Source organism: Micrasema longulum, unplaced genomic scaffold, assembly GCF_059751315.1.
Source record: "Micrasema longulum isolate JH-2025_06_02 unplaced genomic scaffold, ASM5975131v1 h1tg001277l, whole genome shotgun sequence".
Taxonomy (NCBI): Eukaryota; Metazoa; Arthropoda; class Insecta; order Trichoptera; family Brachycentridae; genus Micrasema; species Micrasema longulum.
In genome coordinates, this window is record NW_028278464.1 from 58,556 (window position 1) to 77,869 (window position 19,314).

Sequence of the window (19,314 nt, forward strand, 5' to 3'; positions counted from 1 at the left end):
AACACTAAACGTCTTTCATTCAGGATAACAGGCCGTGACGCGGCCGGTGTCCAGTGACGTGACGTCTCCACTTACTCCATCAGGTGTCGAGACTTCATTCAAACTCGAATTCTAATGGATAAAAACTAATATTTAAGCCCAAATATCATGTCGTAATATGGTGAAGCGCCATTACTTTCAAACCGCTACAAGAACCGCTAACAGGGTCAAAGAAACACGACTCGATGATTCATTCTCTAAGAACTCTGCCAATGCGTGTCGAGTGTGCATATTTTTGTCAAATTTTCCAAGGCTTAAAAATGTGTTGTTTTTGACTCGTTATTGGCTCGCGTTGTTTGGTCAGCTTTATTTGACTGGTTTTACTATCGCTTTTGGAATTTTGTCAGCATTCTCGAATCGTATTATTTACTTCCTACCGCATTAACTACGAATTGACTCGGTCGTATAGCTTCACGTGGCTAACATCGAGATTGTCCAACAGTTTGGTTAATTCACGTCGCGATTTTCTGAAATCGATTTACTTCATTATTTGCAATAAATTACAACGCCATGTTTACATAACGCGGAATGTTGTTTATTTAAGTCCTTTCTAATTCGCGTTACAGTCTGAAAACGTTACACTGCGCGCTTAAGCGGTCGGACTAACCGGAAAGTTATCGCGTATGCGAGAGCGACTCTCGGAATGCTGCACGCCGGCTGCATCTCCGCCCTGCTCGCTCGCGCGGGCGCGCCGCGGGCCGGAGTGAGACGCCAGACCTGCCGACCTAGCAAGGTGATCTAGCCTGCAAGGCCGCCTCGGCAGCCTCGGCAGCCTTGCCTAGGACTCCGCTAAATTGTGTGTTCTAACAAGGATAATAATCCATCCAAGATCAACGATCTCTCCACTACGCGAGTGGCGACACGACAAAACTTCATGCTCACTGTTTTCAACAAAACTGCTATGTAAATTAGGTTGTAACATGTGAATATCTCGCGAAATCTTAGACAACCTTCACTAAACACTTCAAAGCGTCGAAGCTTTTGGCAAGAGTTCACCTTCGCTAAATAGTTTATAGGGTTTTCGATTAAATACGCGTAGCTAATGTTTTATAACACTACTATTTATCAACTTTGTCAGACTTTACAACTGCTATTTAATTTTAGATGTTTTACTAATGTCTACCTACGATATTCAACGATCCTTTTTGATCCAAACCACATTTGAGTCAGACTTTTTCGAAAAGCCGTTTTATATTTAAATTCAGTACTTGCTTACTGTCAATATCAGAAGAAGAATATTAATTACGCGTCCGTTCCAAACTAAGGCAGCCGGTGAAGACGTCTCCGGCTTTGAAGTGCGTTTCCCTACTTCCAGAAATAGCTTGTCCATACCGCGGGAGACTCTGATGCTGGTTATAGCGGGGTGACGCACCGGCCACGTGTTCCGCAATCTGTGCACGTGGGACGCCCCGTGGCCCAACTTTCTTTTTATGTGTATGAGAGCCCGGAATTCCAGTATCCATACCAACATTGATAAACAGTGGGATTGTCAATTTTCCGTTTTTGACACAGTTATTTAGAGTTTTACATCTAAAACACATTATAACAACGCGTATCGACTGCTCCTCGAGCTTTCTGGATACGAGTAGTATAGTGCAACGGAAATGTTGCTGGATGATAATGTTCCATCTTTTGATTATCTCCTGAAATGCAGGATCTGTAGGTTTCGGGCGAGAATCGGATAAAAAAGGAACCTCATGATTCTTGTAGTCTATCCATGGCTAAATTTGCTAGTAAAACTCAAGTGATTGGACTTGCTAAGATCCTCCTGAAGGACTTATGTCGCACAGCACTTGAGATGGTGTGGTGGTCAAGACGCTTGACTGACACACGGAAGGTTCCGGGTTCGATTCCCGGTGAGAACACGAAAATTACAATGTAATTTTTCTCAATCCTGGGTGTTCCGTGATGTAATTTACACTGTAATTAGGCGTCCTGGCCTGTTGTGGTGCAAAAAAAAATATATTTAATTTGCGGGTACAAACGAAACCTCTTTCATGTCAGGTGTCAGTATATATACTGATTTCTGCACCGCGGGAGTGAAGACGAGCTTTTTTGGTGGAAATAGAAATAGTAAATCTTGTTAGATTAACGTCCTTAACTTGAAATGTTATTATTATATTCTCAATAATTAATCTGAGTCATCTCCAAACATTGAATGTTTTCTGAATTTGCGTGCCAACCCTCGGATGCTTTAAGTTTTAAATCTCGGGGATGTAAATGCAAATTCTCCTTCCTGATGCAATCCAACAAACACAACCCTCTAGCGTGAATAGTGTATCGCGTATCTCAGTAGATACACATATACGGTAGGGGTGCAAATTGCCAACCGCCGCGCACATATGGCCAACGATGTTTAAGCACCATTTAGGATAATAGAATTTATGAATAGGGAACATAAAGCCCTGTGGAAGTGTATGAATGAATGGATGAATAAATCACGCGCAATGCTTTGAGCATTGAACAAACCTGAATACTTTATTTAAAGTTGAAAAATCGATTCACACAGAATTAGATGATGTATTTACGTTATTTAGACTAAATTTCTAACTGTCTATGCGCTCTGTAGCTGCAAGACATCCTGTAATCTAGCTCCTTTCTGTTATAATTTTTGATTGATCTTAATTGAAAACGAGGAACTAGAATCCCAACCGTCCATGCGCTCTGTAGCTGCAAGATGTACTGGGATATTTATTAATTGTACAGCGCCCTTGAGGTGATTTTCACAAAAAATGGCGCTATATAAATTATCCAACTATATATATATGCAGATCGTCACATCTCGAATGTTAGAAAATCTTTAAAATAATACATTTAGTAATAGGTAGTTATAATTTATTTAGCTTTGTTTATACATAAACAAAAACGTTAAAAACTGCTTGGCTCGTACATAAACATAATATGGTCGAAATTAGTAAGGTTGAACTGGGTCACGTCACGTCACAACTAAACCATTCGCCGTAATTATACAAACCACCTTATGAAGCATTATTTTTTCGTCGATCGTGTTGTAAATGTGACTCATGCGTGTTTTGTGTCACGTTATTTTGATAAAGATATTTTTTTAAAAAGGTAGTCAGCCAACCTGTTAAGCAGATGTGTGCAGTGCGCGCTGCAGTTTGTGCACTAACTGGTTCTTAGCTCTGACATGTGATACTAAAAGTCATTAATATGACTTATATGGCTGTATTTGGCCGTTATGAATAAATAATGTGAATTCTCGAACTGAAATGTACCGAATACTTTCAGAAAAACATCGGGTTGTTTATGGTGTTTTTTTTTTTTACGCAGCAATCTGACATTATGCTCATTGTCCCGAAATTCTGCCCTATTCTTAACAAACTGTTGCATGACAACATGTAGCATGTGCGCTATAGATCCTGCGTCCATATTAATATGAGCCATCACGCGCAATAAGTTCGGTATGCGGCAGTAACTTATCGCGACCATTCCACACTAATGTTTGGACATCATATTCTGCTTACTTTAGTTTATTGGCACTTACTCAGGTTGTTTTGAAATGTTATCTTCTACTTATCGTCACAATAATTATCATACAAATCTTCTGCTCGTACCAACCAGCCTTTAATCTCACATTTTTCCAAAACTGTCGAACTTTCGGCTAAAATAAGCCTTACATTTTCTACATTAATTACGATAAGTTGATATTTTACGCATTCGATCTAAAATCTTCTCTTGCTTCTACTCGTAACATTTAGCATTATAACTTCGTTTCTCATCCTTTTTATTAATAAACTATTGCATATTGTGGTATCCACATGAGGGTTTTCGGCCTTAATTGATGTTTCCAATGTTTCTCTAAGCTGATTAATATGAATGAAACAATTCTGTTTAATGAACTAGATAATGTTCCTCTCAATTAACCACATTAATGGACACTCCTCGTTGTAAATACATTATACATATTATGTGGTTAGTTGCAGTTCATGCTCGTGACATGGAACTTTGTATTTTTATCATTTTCATGGAGTTGGACAACAACGGATAGTTAACATCAATTTGATGATGTAGCTATCTAAATAGGTAGTATTTCACAATCAGGGTAGACAATTACATGTTACCTTGTGTGACTAAGTATCGATGTTTCACCTGTGCCCGTCGCACGTGGGTATCAGATAAAGGGTTCCCCTCCCTATGCACTCATTAATCATCGCGTATGTAAACACTGACAAATGTAAATTACGTCATTTTTTGTTGTCAGTATTGTACCTCGCTGTGTATCCGCGGCTTCAGAACTTAACGAGTCATTGTTGTAATTTTCCTTGAAAACTCAATGGGTAATTTGAAGAAAATATTTTAAATGGGTCAGAGGTAGAATTGTGATGGTAATACCGCGTCTTGAGGAAAATCCAACATTCAAATGACTTGACCTTAAAACAATCAATAAAACTTTTATTTTACAGAAATTGTCGATGTTTTCATCGCGCAAATCGCTTTTATAAAACAATTATGAATCAATGGTTCCAATTTGATTCATGGTCTGCAGTCTGTATTATGTGTTCACGATGCACCTGACTAGTGTTTCCCAGTGGGGTGGTGGCTTTTTAACCTCTATGCAATGAATCATAAAAATAACCGTTCTCGATTGTTTGGGAGGGCGGTAAACAGATACGTCATTAATAAACAGGATACGGTACTTGCGCCTTTATTGTTTCAACCCCTATTTTGTGCAGAGTATATCAGCTTGGAGCTGGTCTTACGATGCTGACGCATTTGGAGGTAATTGTTATGGAAATACTCCGGGGTTTCTCAATGACGACAGTGCGGAACATGCCCTTATTTGAAGTTCCTAGGGAACCCTAATAGGGAATATTTCGAATGACTCATCCGGTAAATTCGGTCATGGGTCCTTTATAATAATGAATTTCTATAGACGTTATTTGTGACGTAAACCCCCTTCGGAATATACGTCATCTCGTCCCCTCGATGATTTCTGAATTTATTTAATTTGATAATGCTTATTTCATATAGTTAATATCGGAATATCCGTTTGATGTTTTGTTGCGGTTACTTCTTGGAAAAATAAGATCATTGCTGGTGCACTGTATTTAGCGATCGTCGTATCGATCGATTCGTTTTATTACCATTTAGCAGTCAATTTGTTGTTTTTTCTCGTACCCGAATACCGTAAAAAGAAATTAGCGATTAATAAAGAAAAAATGGAACCATTTTATCGCCGCGGTGCTTTGCTCTGCTTTTTATGTTTCACGTAAGCTTATCAAATGCCCGTAATCATATCTGATCACTTATGCATCCTTATTGAATTATGGACACATTTAAACGAAGCCCGTGGTGTACGTAATAATTGACATCGTCGGTGATGACGCATGCACAACGGTTAAATAACAATGAGCTCATAACGGATAAAGCAAATGTGCTACGGGCCCCTCTATCCCTTCTATGCACTGCATGCTCGGGACGAGGGGACCCCTCAGCGAGAATCGGGAAGTTGCATCTGTTGCGTTGAATACGTACTTAATTTTTTTGTCACACGGCGTTAGACGAACCTCTTCCGAAGAATGAATTTCTTACATCGTACGTTTTTATTTATAGTCCTTAAAATATAGCTTAAATAAAATGACCGCTGCCAAACTAATCTCACTAGTGATGGGAAATTACTGATCACTGATCATGTACCGATCAAATCGACTTTATCAGTTTTTTCATGCTAACATGAAACTCTGTTTCCGAAAATTGATATAAAAACGCCAAAACAAGCCTATTATAGTGTGTTTGAGAAAATTATTTACTAAAAAATAAGACATAAAATACTTTTTTTCATGAACAACAACAAATGAGTGCGAAGGTTTTTTACGGTCACTGTTATCAATATGTTTATTTTTTGGGTGATACCGTGTGTGTTGGATTTGTTCCGACGTTTCGGCTACCATTGCAGGAGCCATCTTCAGTTTACCCTGAATGGTATCCGAAACGTCGGAACAAATCCAACACACACGGTATCACCCAAAAAAGAAACATTGAACAACAAATGAATTAAATAAAACAACTCTGTTTTTAACCACTAATTTTTATTTTTCACCGACTGGTTTCAAAGCAAACAAGCTTCCTTTGTCAAGGTTTACGTAACTAATAAATAGTTACGTAAACCTAGACAAAGGAAGCTTGTTTGCTTTGAAACCGGTCGGTGAAAAATAAAAATTAGTGGTTAAAAACAAAGTTGTTTTATTTATTATTCGATCGATTTACATTGATCAATTTGTCTCATCTCTAACATTTTGCAAAATGACGTAACCTCGTAAGAACGTCGTTAATAATTGGGTTAATTTTAGTTTTAAAGCTGCTTTTATATAATTATGTTGATTTACATGCCAAGCATTGTATTAAAAAAATACATTAACATGCCAGATACGAATGATTTCTCGTGTGTCAATATAAATCACTCCTTAGACGTTACTACAAAGTTATGTCGTTACTTTTGCTGACAACTGTCATTCCAATCAAGCTATATTTTAAGGACTATAGTTACAGACAATCTGTCTCGCGGGGCTGTTCGCGTCGTACAGACCAGCGAACATAGCCTGGTTACGTAGGCAAATAAGGGTTGTGAACATTCTGACTAATATTTTCATGGGAGAGGTCAGGATCGTTTTTCTACCGTTTTAGCACGTTGCGATTCGCGACACCAGGCGTTTCAAAACACTCGATCATTGTCTTTAAGCACTGTACCAAAAACTTGTAGATTTTTTTATTGTCAACTTTAGCAGTAATTATTTCATTTATTTTATTTAGTATATTTCTAGAGCCCCTAGAAGGCTTTTTCATTAATTTTTTTTTACGTAAGTGGGTTTAGCAAAAAACCTTTTTTAGTCTAGCAGAATAAAGATATTTTAAAAAAATGAATTTGTAAACCGCAAAATTCTTATGTACGAGTTCGCAAAATAAATAAAACAGTATAAAAATGTGAATAAAACAAAAAAAAACAATAATTGGACTCTAACACGAAATTTCTAAATGATCCAATAAATTACTATAACGTTGATAAAAACATTTCTTTACATTTTTTGTTTTCAAATTATGTTCACACATTAATGAATTATAATAAATCAATGTTATTAAATATTTATCTCGTACTCGTCAGGACACCAATTAAACCAACATGCAGTGGTAGTTCTCGAAACCGGTAGACATAGAAAAGTCGGTAAGGGTTATATACAAATATTTAATAACATTTAGGAAAGTGTTTGTCCACAAATTTAATGCTTTAAATATTAAGAATTATAATTAATTTGTTCGAGGAGAATCGATAGTCTAAAGTCAAAGAGTTGATAAATCTTAAGAATTTATATCCTTAAAATTTTAACAGAATGAGTAGAAAGTACCTATGTATGTATTTTGGGTATGATACTCAATATTATTATGGATTTGGTAGCATCTAATTGTCAAACAAAAGGTTACTTACCTCACCCACTATTGTTAAAGAGGCGCATAATTTGATCATTTATAAGTCGCGCGCACGGTTAAATTATTATCTAATGAAATATCAAAACAATGCAAATATATGACGTGTATTCTCTTTTACAAACATTATAGTTAGATACATGTGTATTATAAATGATAAGAGCCTCGAGCAGACTCCTCAGTTGCGAAGATCTTAGTGAAAATATTTCGTTTATTTTTTATGCACTTAACGACTAAACCGATCCACAGATTTATTAAATTATTGGTAAATAGCCATTAATTAATAAGATATACAAAATATGTTCAAAATAACATTAAACTATAAACAAAAAATATACAATAATATGATTATTTTCCCAGCGAGACGAGACATCGCCTTGTCGGTAAATTTTATCTATCGAAAAGAGAGCTAATTTTGCATTTTAAAAATAACTGTATCTGTAAGACCACATCGACCGAGTTGTCTTCGCATACTTCATTGTAAATCCTAAGCTTTCTTGGTATTGGTGAACAGAACCCAGTGTTGGTTCTGTGGTTTCCCACGGCAAATAAAGTGTTAGTGCGAGTTATAACATTGATGCCAATTCGAGATAGAATATCTTGAGCATCCATCCACCTTACTGGATATAATTTTATGTAAGAATGTTCACCCCACACTGTCCAATGTAGACGATCTGCTACAATATACCGATAATCGGCATTCAGCGACTACTGTATTTGTATTACTTTATATTTTATTTTAAAAATCGCCACCAGGGTAAAGCTTTTCGATCAAAAAATTTAAATCGTTAAATCAAAAAGGCAGTTGTATGTACGTGTACTGTCAAAAGTGTAATTTAGTTAAAGTTTTTTTTTAAGATTTGAAATTTTGTTGTTTCCACAACTTTCGTTACTAGATTTTTTTTAAAACACAAAAAAACGTTGCTTCTTGTTTTCCTTATATTCTTGTATTTTCAAACTATGAAAATAAAACTGAAAAAAACTTTTTTTTCCCATTATTTTTTCCAGTTATCTACTTTAAAAAAATGGCAGTGAAGGGTTAATGAAGCTAAAGTTCTTAAGTCCAAGCAAATAATATGAAAATTGTGTAAAAATGTAGATTTTGTGTTTTCTTCGTGTAATTACCCGCTTAGAGCCCCCGCAAACTACAGACTAAACGATTGGACGATAGTTTAGTTTTACCGGGCCGTATCCCCCGCACACTACGCAACCTATACTGTTATACGGGGAGCATAGACTGTCCAATAGTAGGCCGATTGCTTTACCCTTCAGTCCATAGAATTTTTTCGATGTTAACATGAGAGAACCCTTACAGATTTTTTATACGGTGCTAGTCATACCTCGATCTCTTAAATTCGTGGATCGATCGAAGTTATGATTAACGTCATTACTCCAAGCGCACATGCACCCGAAGCGAACTGATATCATTTCCGATTGAAATTGAAATTCAATCGAACAGTCGGTGAGTCGGTTCGAGCACGCACGAAGTCGGCAGACTTTTTAATTGAAACAGAATCTGGCAGCCTATCAAACTTGTTTAATCTGCTGACTTAAAATCTTCGTGCCTGTTCAAAAACCGATTAAACTGTTGGCCGATCAAAAATCCATAGTTTGCGGGTAGTCTCAGTGTTCGCTGAGTTTACTTCTGGGCCGGCGAGTGAGTCAGTGTTGTTTATTGGGATTCCGCGACTTTTCAATTAATCTACAGAAGATGCGGCGCGGCGCGGCGCGGCGTGAAGGTCGCAGGTGTCGTATGGCCAAGGCTCCACGTGACTCATGTCTCATGTGGATATAATTACCTTTATAAAGACTCCTATTCCTTTAAAAGTTTCCATGTTGTTGTTAGTCTTGAATAAAGTGCAATAGCTTTATCGTGATAAGAGTCGAATCAATGCCACTTTTTGAAAATGTACATATCGACGGTAAACTCGCTTGCGTGTTAACAAGCGCGCTGAGATATCATATTGATAATTCGTATAATCTTCTCCTTAATTTCAAAACTTAACCAAATACAACACTTAACATGTAACTGATTTGATATGTTATCATATTTACTGACTTACTTATTGATAAAGGATATTGTTAGATACTATTTCGTAGCCGATTAAAGATTATTGAAATCTTAGCAGTGAATCACCATCATCATCAATATTATTTATCTTTTTTGGGTGATACCGTGTATGTTGGATTTGATCCGACGTTTCGGCTATCATTGCAGGAGCCATCTTCAGGGAAAACTGTAGATGGCTCCTGCAATGGTAGCCGAAACGTCGGATCAAATCCAACATACACGGTATCACCCAAAAAAGATACATAATATTGATAACAGTGACCGTGAAAACCTTCGCACCCACCATCATCATATCTGAACCTAAGGCTCTGAACACTGGAACACTAAATGAAACGCACCTCGGTCATCTACCACATGAAGGCTCAAACACGGTAAATGAATGCGCCAACCACTACACTACGAGGCCGACTTAACCCCATTCGATTTTCTTTTTCAAGATTTTAACCTGACAGTAACCGTCGATTCGAAAACACTCGGCAGGGTTTTATTTCCATTTCACACACAGATGTGTATTCTTCATCCTTCTGGACACAAACATGGTATATCAGCGGTTAAAAAAACTGTTTTTTTTTACTGTTTAACAAAGACCCTTTGAAATAACAAGGTTGGAAATGACAATTTGATACCGAGTAAAAAAATTCCTTAAAATTATTAACTTTGCTTTTTTTTATGTACGATTTTATTTCGTTTTAATTTAAAAACCAACTGGTTTCGGCAAAATAAAGTGGTGCATTCAAACATTAAAAATAGAAAACAATTACATTTGTAATAGTCCTTATTTCTTTGTATGCACTAACACCATTTATCCACTATCTCAAAACCATTTATCTCGTGTATTTTGAGTGTATAAAGTGTTTTCTACGGCCGCGAGGGCGGTTCAGAATAGCACCCCCGGATACTAAACGAATTAGGAAGTCTTTAAAGTTTCAACTGCATCCAGTTATTTAATACAGTTTGTGAAAAAAGGGTCACAAATTGTACGAGTATTAAATAATAAAGTATCGGTGTCAGATGGAACCATTTTTTGTTCAAGGGTCAATAATCCGCCTTTTATTCATCTGGCTTTGGCCAGAGTCAACTCTCGAGGCGAGAGCCTTTCTTCGCATTCGTTTTCCACATCCGTTGCGCGTTTGGTTCTGTAGCCGAGCGGCAGAACTCGCCGGTGTCCGGTGAGGGCGGTGAGTCACCGCATGGTGCAACGCTGCCTTGCCGCGGGGCATAGAAAGCCGCCGACCGGCCGCGGCCTCCAACCGCTCGCGCTCGCACTCACCAGTCCCTCCCATTGTATCTGCTATTTGCTCCATCGGCTCGATCGGCTGTGGGGCCAATAAGCCGTGGTGCAAGAGCAGTGTTCCGTTAATATTCAGGAGGACGCGCGGCCTGACTTTTCTTCATTCAAACGCATTCCCGCACTTTCTCCCTGGATTATAGCACTAGAGCGATGATTTTTTTACACACCATTGATATCCACCATCGGCGTGTTCCTACCCTTTTTTGGTATAAATTCTATGTTTTACGAGCTGGGCACCTCAAAAACACTCGAAGGCGCCTTGTTTTATCTGCCGTCTTTGGACGTAGGGTATACAAATATGATGACCATTTTTGGAAAAAGCAAATATTGTCGACGCAGATTTTTTTTTCTGATACTTTTTCTTTTAAAAAAATCTAAAGTTTTAGGGGGCGGAAAACGAAAACGCAAGACTTCGATTTTGACGATTTTAAATAGGCATAATCAGTCCGACGTGCAGTTGACTTTTTCGCACAGTATGGAAAAAATATTTATATTCAAATACTTTTTCATCAAACCGCTCCTCCTCTGCATTACCTCTCAACAATACTTTTATTTTCTAAAGGTTTTCCGATGTTGATAATAACTTAGATTATTGGGGTTGTTTTGTTCGCACTATTTTTTGTATTAAGTATAGGTTTCTGCAATTTTTTTTTTTTTTTATTCACTATAATTTAAATTATAGCTTCTTCTCAATTCATGTCATGGCGTCAATTTAGATATTTTCTCTGACGTATAATAATCAGACGAGTTTATTATTTACAAGCTCCATCCCAGATTTAGCAAAAAGTGCGTTGCCCCCAACAATCCGAAAAAAATAAACAGCAAATCATGATACATACGCAAACATTGGTGTGAGAAAGAGATATATATATTTCCTTAGCTCCTCTTTCTATGGATCTCATTACTCGCTACCATAGTATTACCATTTATGCACTAAAATGTACATATTCATGTTCTGTTTTTCAGAGTTGTAGTTTACCTAAGGCATTTTCTCATCACAAATGACACTATTTTTCTGCAGAGCATCACGTCTGATCACGAATTACGACTAAAATCTGTTAAAAAATGAAGCCAAGAAGGGCAATTACCCTCGAATCGAAATGCTATGGACTTCGCGCTTGTAACGTGTGTATTTATACATAATAACTGTGTATTGCTTACCTGTGAACACTTATCGCTATCTAACAACAGTGTCACTAGTTCAATGATCACTGAAAAAGGCTTCTCGAGAAATAAATAAACTGAAAGGTTTCTTACCCAAGCAAGATCTACAGAAGGCATGGAGGTGATTCAGAGTCTAGTTTGAGTACATTCTCCGCTACACACGCTTCACGCCACACACTATTCACACACTTCGCGATGTTGGACCATGCATTGTCATTTCACTTTATTTCCTTAAGAATTTCGGAGACTTGGAAATAATAATTATAGTTCTCGTTTTGCTACATCATAGTTGTGTATGTATGTAACTGAGGTACGGCATAACTAAAATGTAATGGCAAAACAAATAACACAAACCATCACGCTACTCCACCGTAGTGGTAGGAAGAGGATAGAACCACATATTTGCACACAAACTATAGACCAAATAGGCAACATCAAACATGCAAATAAATAATTTGACATCTTTCGTAAGAGTAAGATTTTTAAAAATTTGCATCTTTTTATTTATTTTCTTATTCATACAAATACATATATTACATACAAATTATTTTTTTTGTTCTCCCAGGAGTTAAAACAAACTCATTTTGGGACAGAATAATATTTACATAAAGGTATGGTAATAATAATAATATAGTAATGGGTAATAATATGTACATAAAACTGAAATCAGATAGCAAGCAAGTATGCAATACAAATAAATGAAAACAATTCATAATAAAAATTAATATTAATTATTTACATATAGTAAGAAAGAAATATCCGAGGAAAAAGAAGAACTTAATTGAAGAAGAATTTTAATTGAGTTACCGCCTTTTTACCAAAATAATACCATTTTCTGTGTATATATGTTATGGATTAACTATTTTACAGATTAAAACACATCGTATTTGAAATATTTTGATTTCATGTAATTATAAATGAGTATTTTCCCTGCGGTTTTTCGGCGAGTAGATGTAATTATTCAACCTTAACCCGCCCATGGCGTAATCATTAGTTTTCTCGGTTCACTCACACTAGTAGTGACATCATCCGAATAAACTTTACTTTCTCACTGTAAAAATATTTTAAAACATCGCTTGATGATTAAGTATCTTGCTTAATAATCCTACCTACCTGCCTAACTTTTGGATGCTTCGGAAAGTGTATTTTATTTTTATTCTCTTTTGTTTATGTGGAATATTTGTGAAAGTTCTATGTAGAAAATTGTACAACTCTTGGCTTTCCGAATATCGATAGCGGTTAATGTACCCGTAACGGTTTTTATCACGACAACAACTTTCAACCATTGATAAAACAAGTCTCTTACATTCGAAGGAAGTGACTGTAAAATGCGGTGGCAACACAAATGTATTCGATTTCCCAACACTTGTTTGCACCGACTGACTTCGACTGCCAGGGCGCCTATCGATATTTCACAATATTATGTATTCGTATCCAAAGCGAGCAACATTCTAGTGCAATGTACATTTTTTGGCTTATCAAAATACTCGGCTTTCATTGTGAGCAGACTTCCTGTACAGAGAACGGAGTCGCGCTGTCTCACGATAAGGTTTCGAGTTTCGACATCGCCATATAAGGTCTTCTTTGTCGCAAATGTCTCCTCGAGGGGAGTATGACGTGTAAGCGAGCAGCTTCCTGCATCAGTCGCTAAACCGGTACAGACTACCGACTAAAGTAGAGACCTCTCTCAGGCTGAGAACGTTCTTATCTCCTCCATTCATCACCCAAGGTTGGGAGTTCGATCTCTCGAACATAAAAAGGCGACAAAGCCAGTCAGTTTACCTTGCGGAGATTGCCGAAGGTTCGTCTAATTGTGTATCGGAAAGTCCTCGGATTATTTCGGAGCCGGGCTGGAAATAAACGAAATGCCGTGAACCGGCATCGGATATTGCGGAAGCGGGAAATTTGTTTTCGTTCGAACCTATTAATCTCTCGAGCTTCTGAACGGGCTTCCTAGATGTTTTTTTAGAGAGCAATTTACCCGACGCCGACGTAAGGTCACTCGAGGAGATTGATTTACTAAATGGCGAGTATCGAGGTGGTCCCCGGCGAGCCGCCGACACGAATAAGAATACAAAAAGTTTATTTTTGCGAAGAAATTGATGTCAAGAATACTCTCATATAAAAATATTGCGGCGCTCTAGACTGGGTATTTAGAGCAGTGTTCCGTATTTTATATAAAAAGTGTGCGTGTCTGTATGAATCACCGTCATCAGGAATGGCTGTATCTGATCTAACCGGGTTCCTTACATTTCGTAATGCGTTTACACACGTACACCGTACACTGACTACACTCCACCGCACTCGATACTAGTCGGGAAGTTAGTGGCTTGATTTCATTTGCTACCATTTTGAATTTAATTCACCGCGTTAACATTTTTACTATTATTCTTCATATATTAACTATAGTATTTCTACTAATTCGAAGCTTTCTCTTTGCCTTTGTCATATTATTGATCCGTCAACTTATTTATAATATATATTAATCCGATAACATGCCATCGATTTCAAACTGCGTGTACAAACAGCCCGCCTCCGTAGAATGTGACATGCAAACATGTCTCTGTCTTGAGTCGTGCGTCACTGTTCAAACATAACTGATAGTTTCTTCAGATGTTTAACATTTTAACGATCGTGCTTTTAAAGTATATTTAATTGTATCCACAGATGGTTTTTAAATAGATACGTATTTATTGTTTGTATTTTGCGGCAACGCGACGGTTAGTACTTTTAACCATACATACTTACGACACCATAATACCAAATAGGAGTACACTATTTGTTAAATTATTTTTTAGATCAAAAGCAAAGAAGCCGCTTTAGAACATTGTGATTTTGTTTCAACGCATTGTTGATATTTGGTTTGATCCCATAATTTACTCTGGAATTCAATTTAATTTATTAAACGATTGTTTGGCTTTTGACGTCACACCACATGTCACATAAATAAATTGGTTCAAGTGTGTAGGCGCTCGCTGTTCAATCAAACCAATAGATCGATTATTGTTAGTAAACGCGATATCAGTAAAGCGCCCGCAGATAAAACGAATGATGAAAAATGTTCCGTTTGTACGTTACTATTTTTCATTATTTATCTATTATTTTTACATTTAATCCAGGTTGAATCTATTTAGTTTCCTAACTGGGTTAAAATCTGCTTCATAATAGGTGTGTCGTGAAGTCGCACTAACACCAACGACGAATATCACCTGTGTGGGAGAATGGGACGTTTCGAAACCTCAGCATTTAACAATATACCCGGACAATCGGCTGTTCCACTGATATATGAGACTAGTGTATTGTTTTCACAGCGGTACATTTTTATTCGAACGTATCTAGTAGGTACCTACTCTGGCTGACTCATCGTTCGATCATTTTATTAGCCTCGATAAATATACTTACATATATATGTTACATGTTTACTATATTACTTCTACTACATGGTTGCTATGAAATATTTACTTAAAAGGTATTATTTTTACACCAGAATATTTCATAGTCCCTGGACTGGTACCTGAAGCTAAAGACTGATCATCTTACCTTCACGTTACAAAAATGATTAGGTGCGGAAAGGGAACGATGATGACGATGATGACGATGATGATATTACTACTTTCGTTTGTAATCTACAAAAAGACATTGGATTTGTTATGCTTTATCTTATTTAAGTACTACAGTATTAAGATACAGATTGTGATGCGATCTGTTGATAACATTAATTGAAAAACACTTGTATTTTTTTTCATTGTATCCTCAGGGTCACTAAAACGCGAAATTAGTGTGATTTATTTGTTTACACCTCTTGACAATCGTTGCCCTCTCAAAATCCACTTATAATTTGCCGTGTTGACACGAATCTACTTGTGTTCTTGTTAGTTTCATTTGCCTATTCGAACATCGATGTCAAAAACTGATTGGTCAATCGTATGCTTTTATCATTCGTGGTCGTATTATTTGAGGTTAACGGTCGGGTATTTCCTGCTTCGATAATATATCCGCTGTTCCGATATTCCATCTACCGAAACATCAATAACAACAGCACTGATGCTCGGAGTTTGACACTCTTGACAGTCGGAAGTTTTCAGTTTTCAGTCAGCTTGAGTTGACTGCAAGTATTGCGTATGTTACTCCGCAATTTGCAGGATCATGAAGTGACCCATGCGTCACTTCCCAGTATTAACAATAAAGCGATAATTGTTTACGGAGAGGTGTTTTCCATTAGAATCTACGTACTCTCGTATCGTTTTATATTATAATCTAGCATCTGCGATAGTCTTGACGTGAGTTGCTCTGACGTCAGCAGCCGGTCCTGAGAGCCTGTTTCGTGTCAGATACTCGTTTAGATATAATTACGTTACATTATGTTTACAATATATTTTATTGGGCTTACTTAGAAATGGTTATTAATTTTTCGCCCGTAAACAGTGCGTCTACAAAGATTTATTCGAAATTTACGTTTCTAGGAATGACGATTTAGATATTTGAAGAACTGTCCGTTGTTCGCATTTTTGCATTTTTTCTTAGAATGTTCTATTTTGGATTCGACATTTCCAAGGGGAACTGGATTCCAACAAATTTGTTTACTCGACTAGTTGCTCGGTACTCAATACTGACGATGGTTTGTTCTCTTGTCCGCAGAAAGCGCCCGCAAGTCCGGAACCCGAGTCCTGGTGCACTGCCAAGCCGGAGTATCCCGCAGCGCCACCATCGCCATCGCCTACCTCATGCGCCACCGCCAGATGAGCATGGTGGAGGCCTACAAGACGGTGAAGCTGGCTCGGCCCATCATCAGCCCCAACCTGAACTTCATGGGGCAGCTGGTGGAGCTAGAGCAGACCCTGAAGGGAAACGGCGGATCCTCCTGAGACCCCGCCGAGAGGCCCGCCAGAGCCAAGAGAGGACGCCGCAGAAGGCGACGGCCGAGGGCGCCCCGCGCCCCGCCGCCCGAGGATTAGGGGACCCACTCCCGAATTATGTACTTTTCGTCGCAAGGATGAAAACGCCCCTGAACTGATTGTAAAGTAGTTGATAAGTCGTAGGTTATGTTGTATATAATCCTTGGGAATTGTACGGGTTTGAATGAATAACATATTTTGTTAGGTTTGTACAAATACTAAATAATCTTGTAACTCAATCTTTGGTCTTGATCGTATTTATTGCTATATTTCAATTTGTCTTCGTGCCGCATTGGTTTGTTATTGCGAATCCTCGTTGGAAGGAAAATGGAATCCCCTCGAAGGATCTGCAAGGCGATAAATAGCAGACATGGGTGAAAAGTAGTTGCGGATCGGAACTCCCGGTAACCGACCCGGGAGACTCTGGGGGGAGGTCTGCGCTGGACTTTTGATACAGCTATTGCGGCAGTACTATGTATCTTTAACTAAAACTAACCCCTTATAAATTAGTCCATAATTAACGAATTTTGATTTGTAATTGTTTTAATGGTAGGTTTGGGTCGGTGGTGTGCAACCCTGTACGTCGCACTGGTCGGTTATTATCGTACTTAATAAAATATTTTAGTTTTATACGTTTGTCTATTATTTTTAATGTTTTGTACAGGGAAGAAGAGTTGGACGATTCGCGGGTTGCGCATCGCCGGTTTAGATGATAGGGTAGAAACAATCGAAGCAGCTTTACCAAAAAAATAAACCATATTTTTTACATCCAGAACATCTTAGCTGCTGTTAGTAAAGCTGCTCGGCGTGTTCCTACAGTAGTGACCACTTACCAAGTCTCTAGCCTCGCGTGGAGGTGGAGCATGTTCTAGTCGTACGGGGATCCTAGGCTGTGTCGGCTTATTGCGAACATAATGGAGATTTTCGCAGTAGAGGTCGAGGGATAGAGTGCAGGTATACTGATGTACCAGTATTAAGTCATCGAAATCGCCGATAATGTATCTGTACTATCACGTTTTATCGTGTTAACCATGAGCCATATCATAATGCCTTATGTGATATTGGGATAATTGCGTTTTATTTTCTAGATGAGTCACTCGTAAATAAATTTATGTATTTTATCCTTAGAGCTGTATGACAGTCGAAATGAACGCTTTAAGGGCTGGTTGGTGAAATTATTCGCAATTGAAAATATTACATTCGTTGCGTTGTTGTAAACGTTTGCGTTTTGTATAAAGACAGCCATTTTGTGAAAAAAAAAATTCACTCGTCCCATAAATCATCATTTCGACTTTATACACTGAAATTACATCAAGCTTCATTTTAGTTTAATCGAACAGTTATTAGACATTTGATCATGTTCGATCGCTGTATTTATAAACCGCACATTCAGATGCCAAAAGTTAGTTAGGAATGGCTTTGTATTAGATGCCCAAAATTGCCTTATTCATCTCTGTGTGTACATGTAGTTATAGGCTGGGGAGGTTCGTCTCACTCTTAGACAGATAGAAATACAAACATCCTTTATTATAATAACTTAATGTAAAATAACATCTAGATGTTTTGTAATCAATTGACAATACCTGTTATACTATTAGTTGATGATCGCAACCAGCCAACTGATAATAATTATATCACTATACTAGTTTGTAATAAATTAAAATCCTGAATTATTTTATGATTAGTTTCCTAGCTAATGTACTATATAATGTGTAGATAACTAAGCTAAGGTTTATGTTTTTTTTTAGTTAGTGGCAGGTGGTTTCTTTTGTTTTGTTTGGCTGCTGTCCTAATTTTATCCACCGAGTAATAGATAACACTTTTGTAATTATTAAATTGTATTTTATATTATTTTATTATTTACTCAAATTCTGATATCACCAATATAAAATAAAAGTAAATATTAACTGCTGTATGCCACAATGACTTCACATGTGCCTCTTTATTCGTTATATTTAACATTACCTATTTACATGTAAAATAAATATTATTTACATGATTTTGTTATTTTATTCAATGCCTTTTCCTTCTTCACAAGAGTACTCAGTACTCGTACTCTAGGGTGTGTACATTGTACCTTTAGCAGGTTGGTTCTTCATCGTGGTAGGTAGAACAAGCTGTGTTGCCCTTGTCGAAGATAATTATCAGGGACAGGGAAAACAGTGCATCCAAATTAATATCCATTCTCCTCAACAATGATTAGTAGCCAAGAAAAGCCAAGGGTAATATCTATACTGCCTAAGATACACATAACGCAGAATTTTTTTCTGCACCCTCTATTAATGTAGCATAATTTGGCGACCAAAATATGGAACTAAATTCCAAGCGACTTTTTAATAAAGAATTTTACAAAGTTTTCAGAACCTAAATATATGAAACCTAAAAATAATGACTTAGCGTCAATGTGATACCCC

General features: G+C 37.3%; 1 protein-coding gene across 1 annotated transcript in view; it reads left to right on the forward strand.

The window, feature by feature from the left end:
* Positions 1-18,728, forward strand: part of puc (dual specificity phosphatase puckered) — a 31,286-nt gene extending 12,558 nt beyond the window's left edge. The window contains exon 4 of the mRNA XM_088234743.1: positions 16,644-18,728. Within this exon, the coding sequence (XP_088090869.1) occupies positions 16,644-16,870 (227 nt within the window). The 3' untranslated portion in view covers positions 16,871-18,728. The remainder of the gene's footprint in view (positions 1-16,643) is intronic.
* The last annotated feature ends 586 nt before the right edge of the window (positions 18,729-19,314 follow it).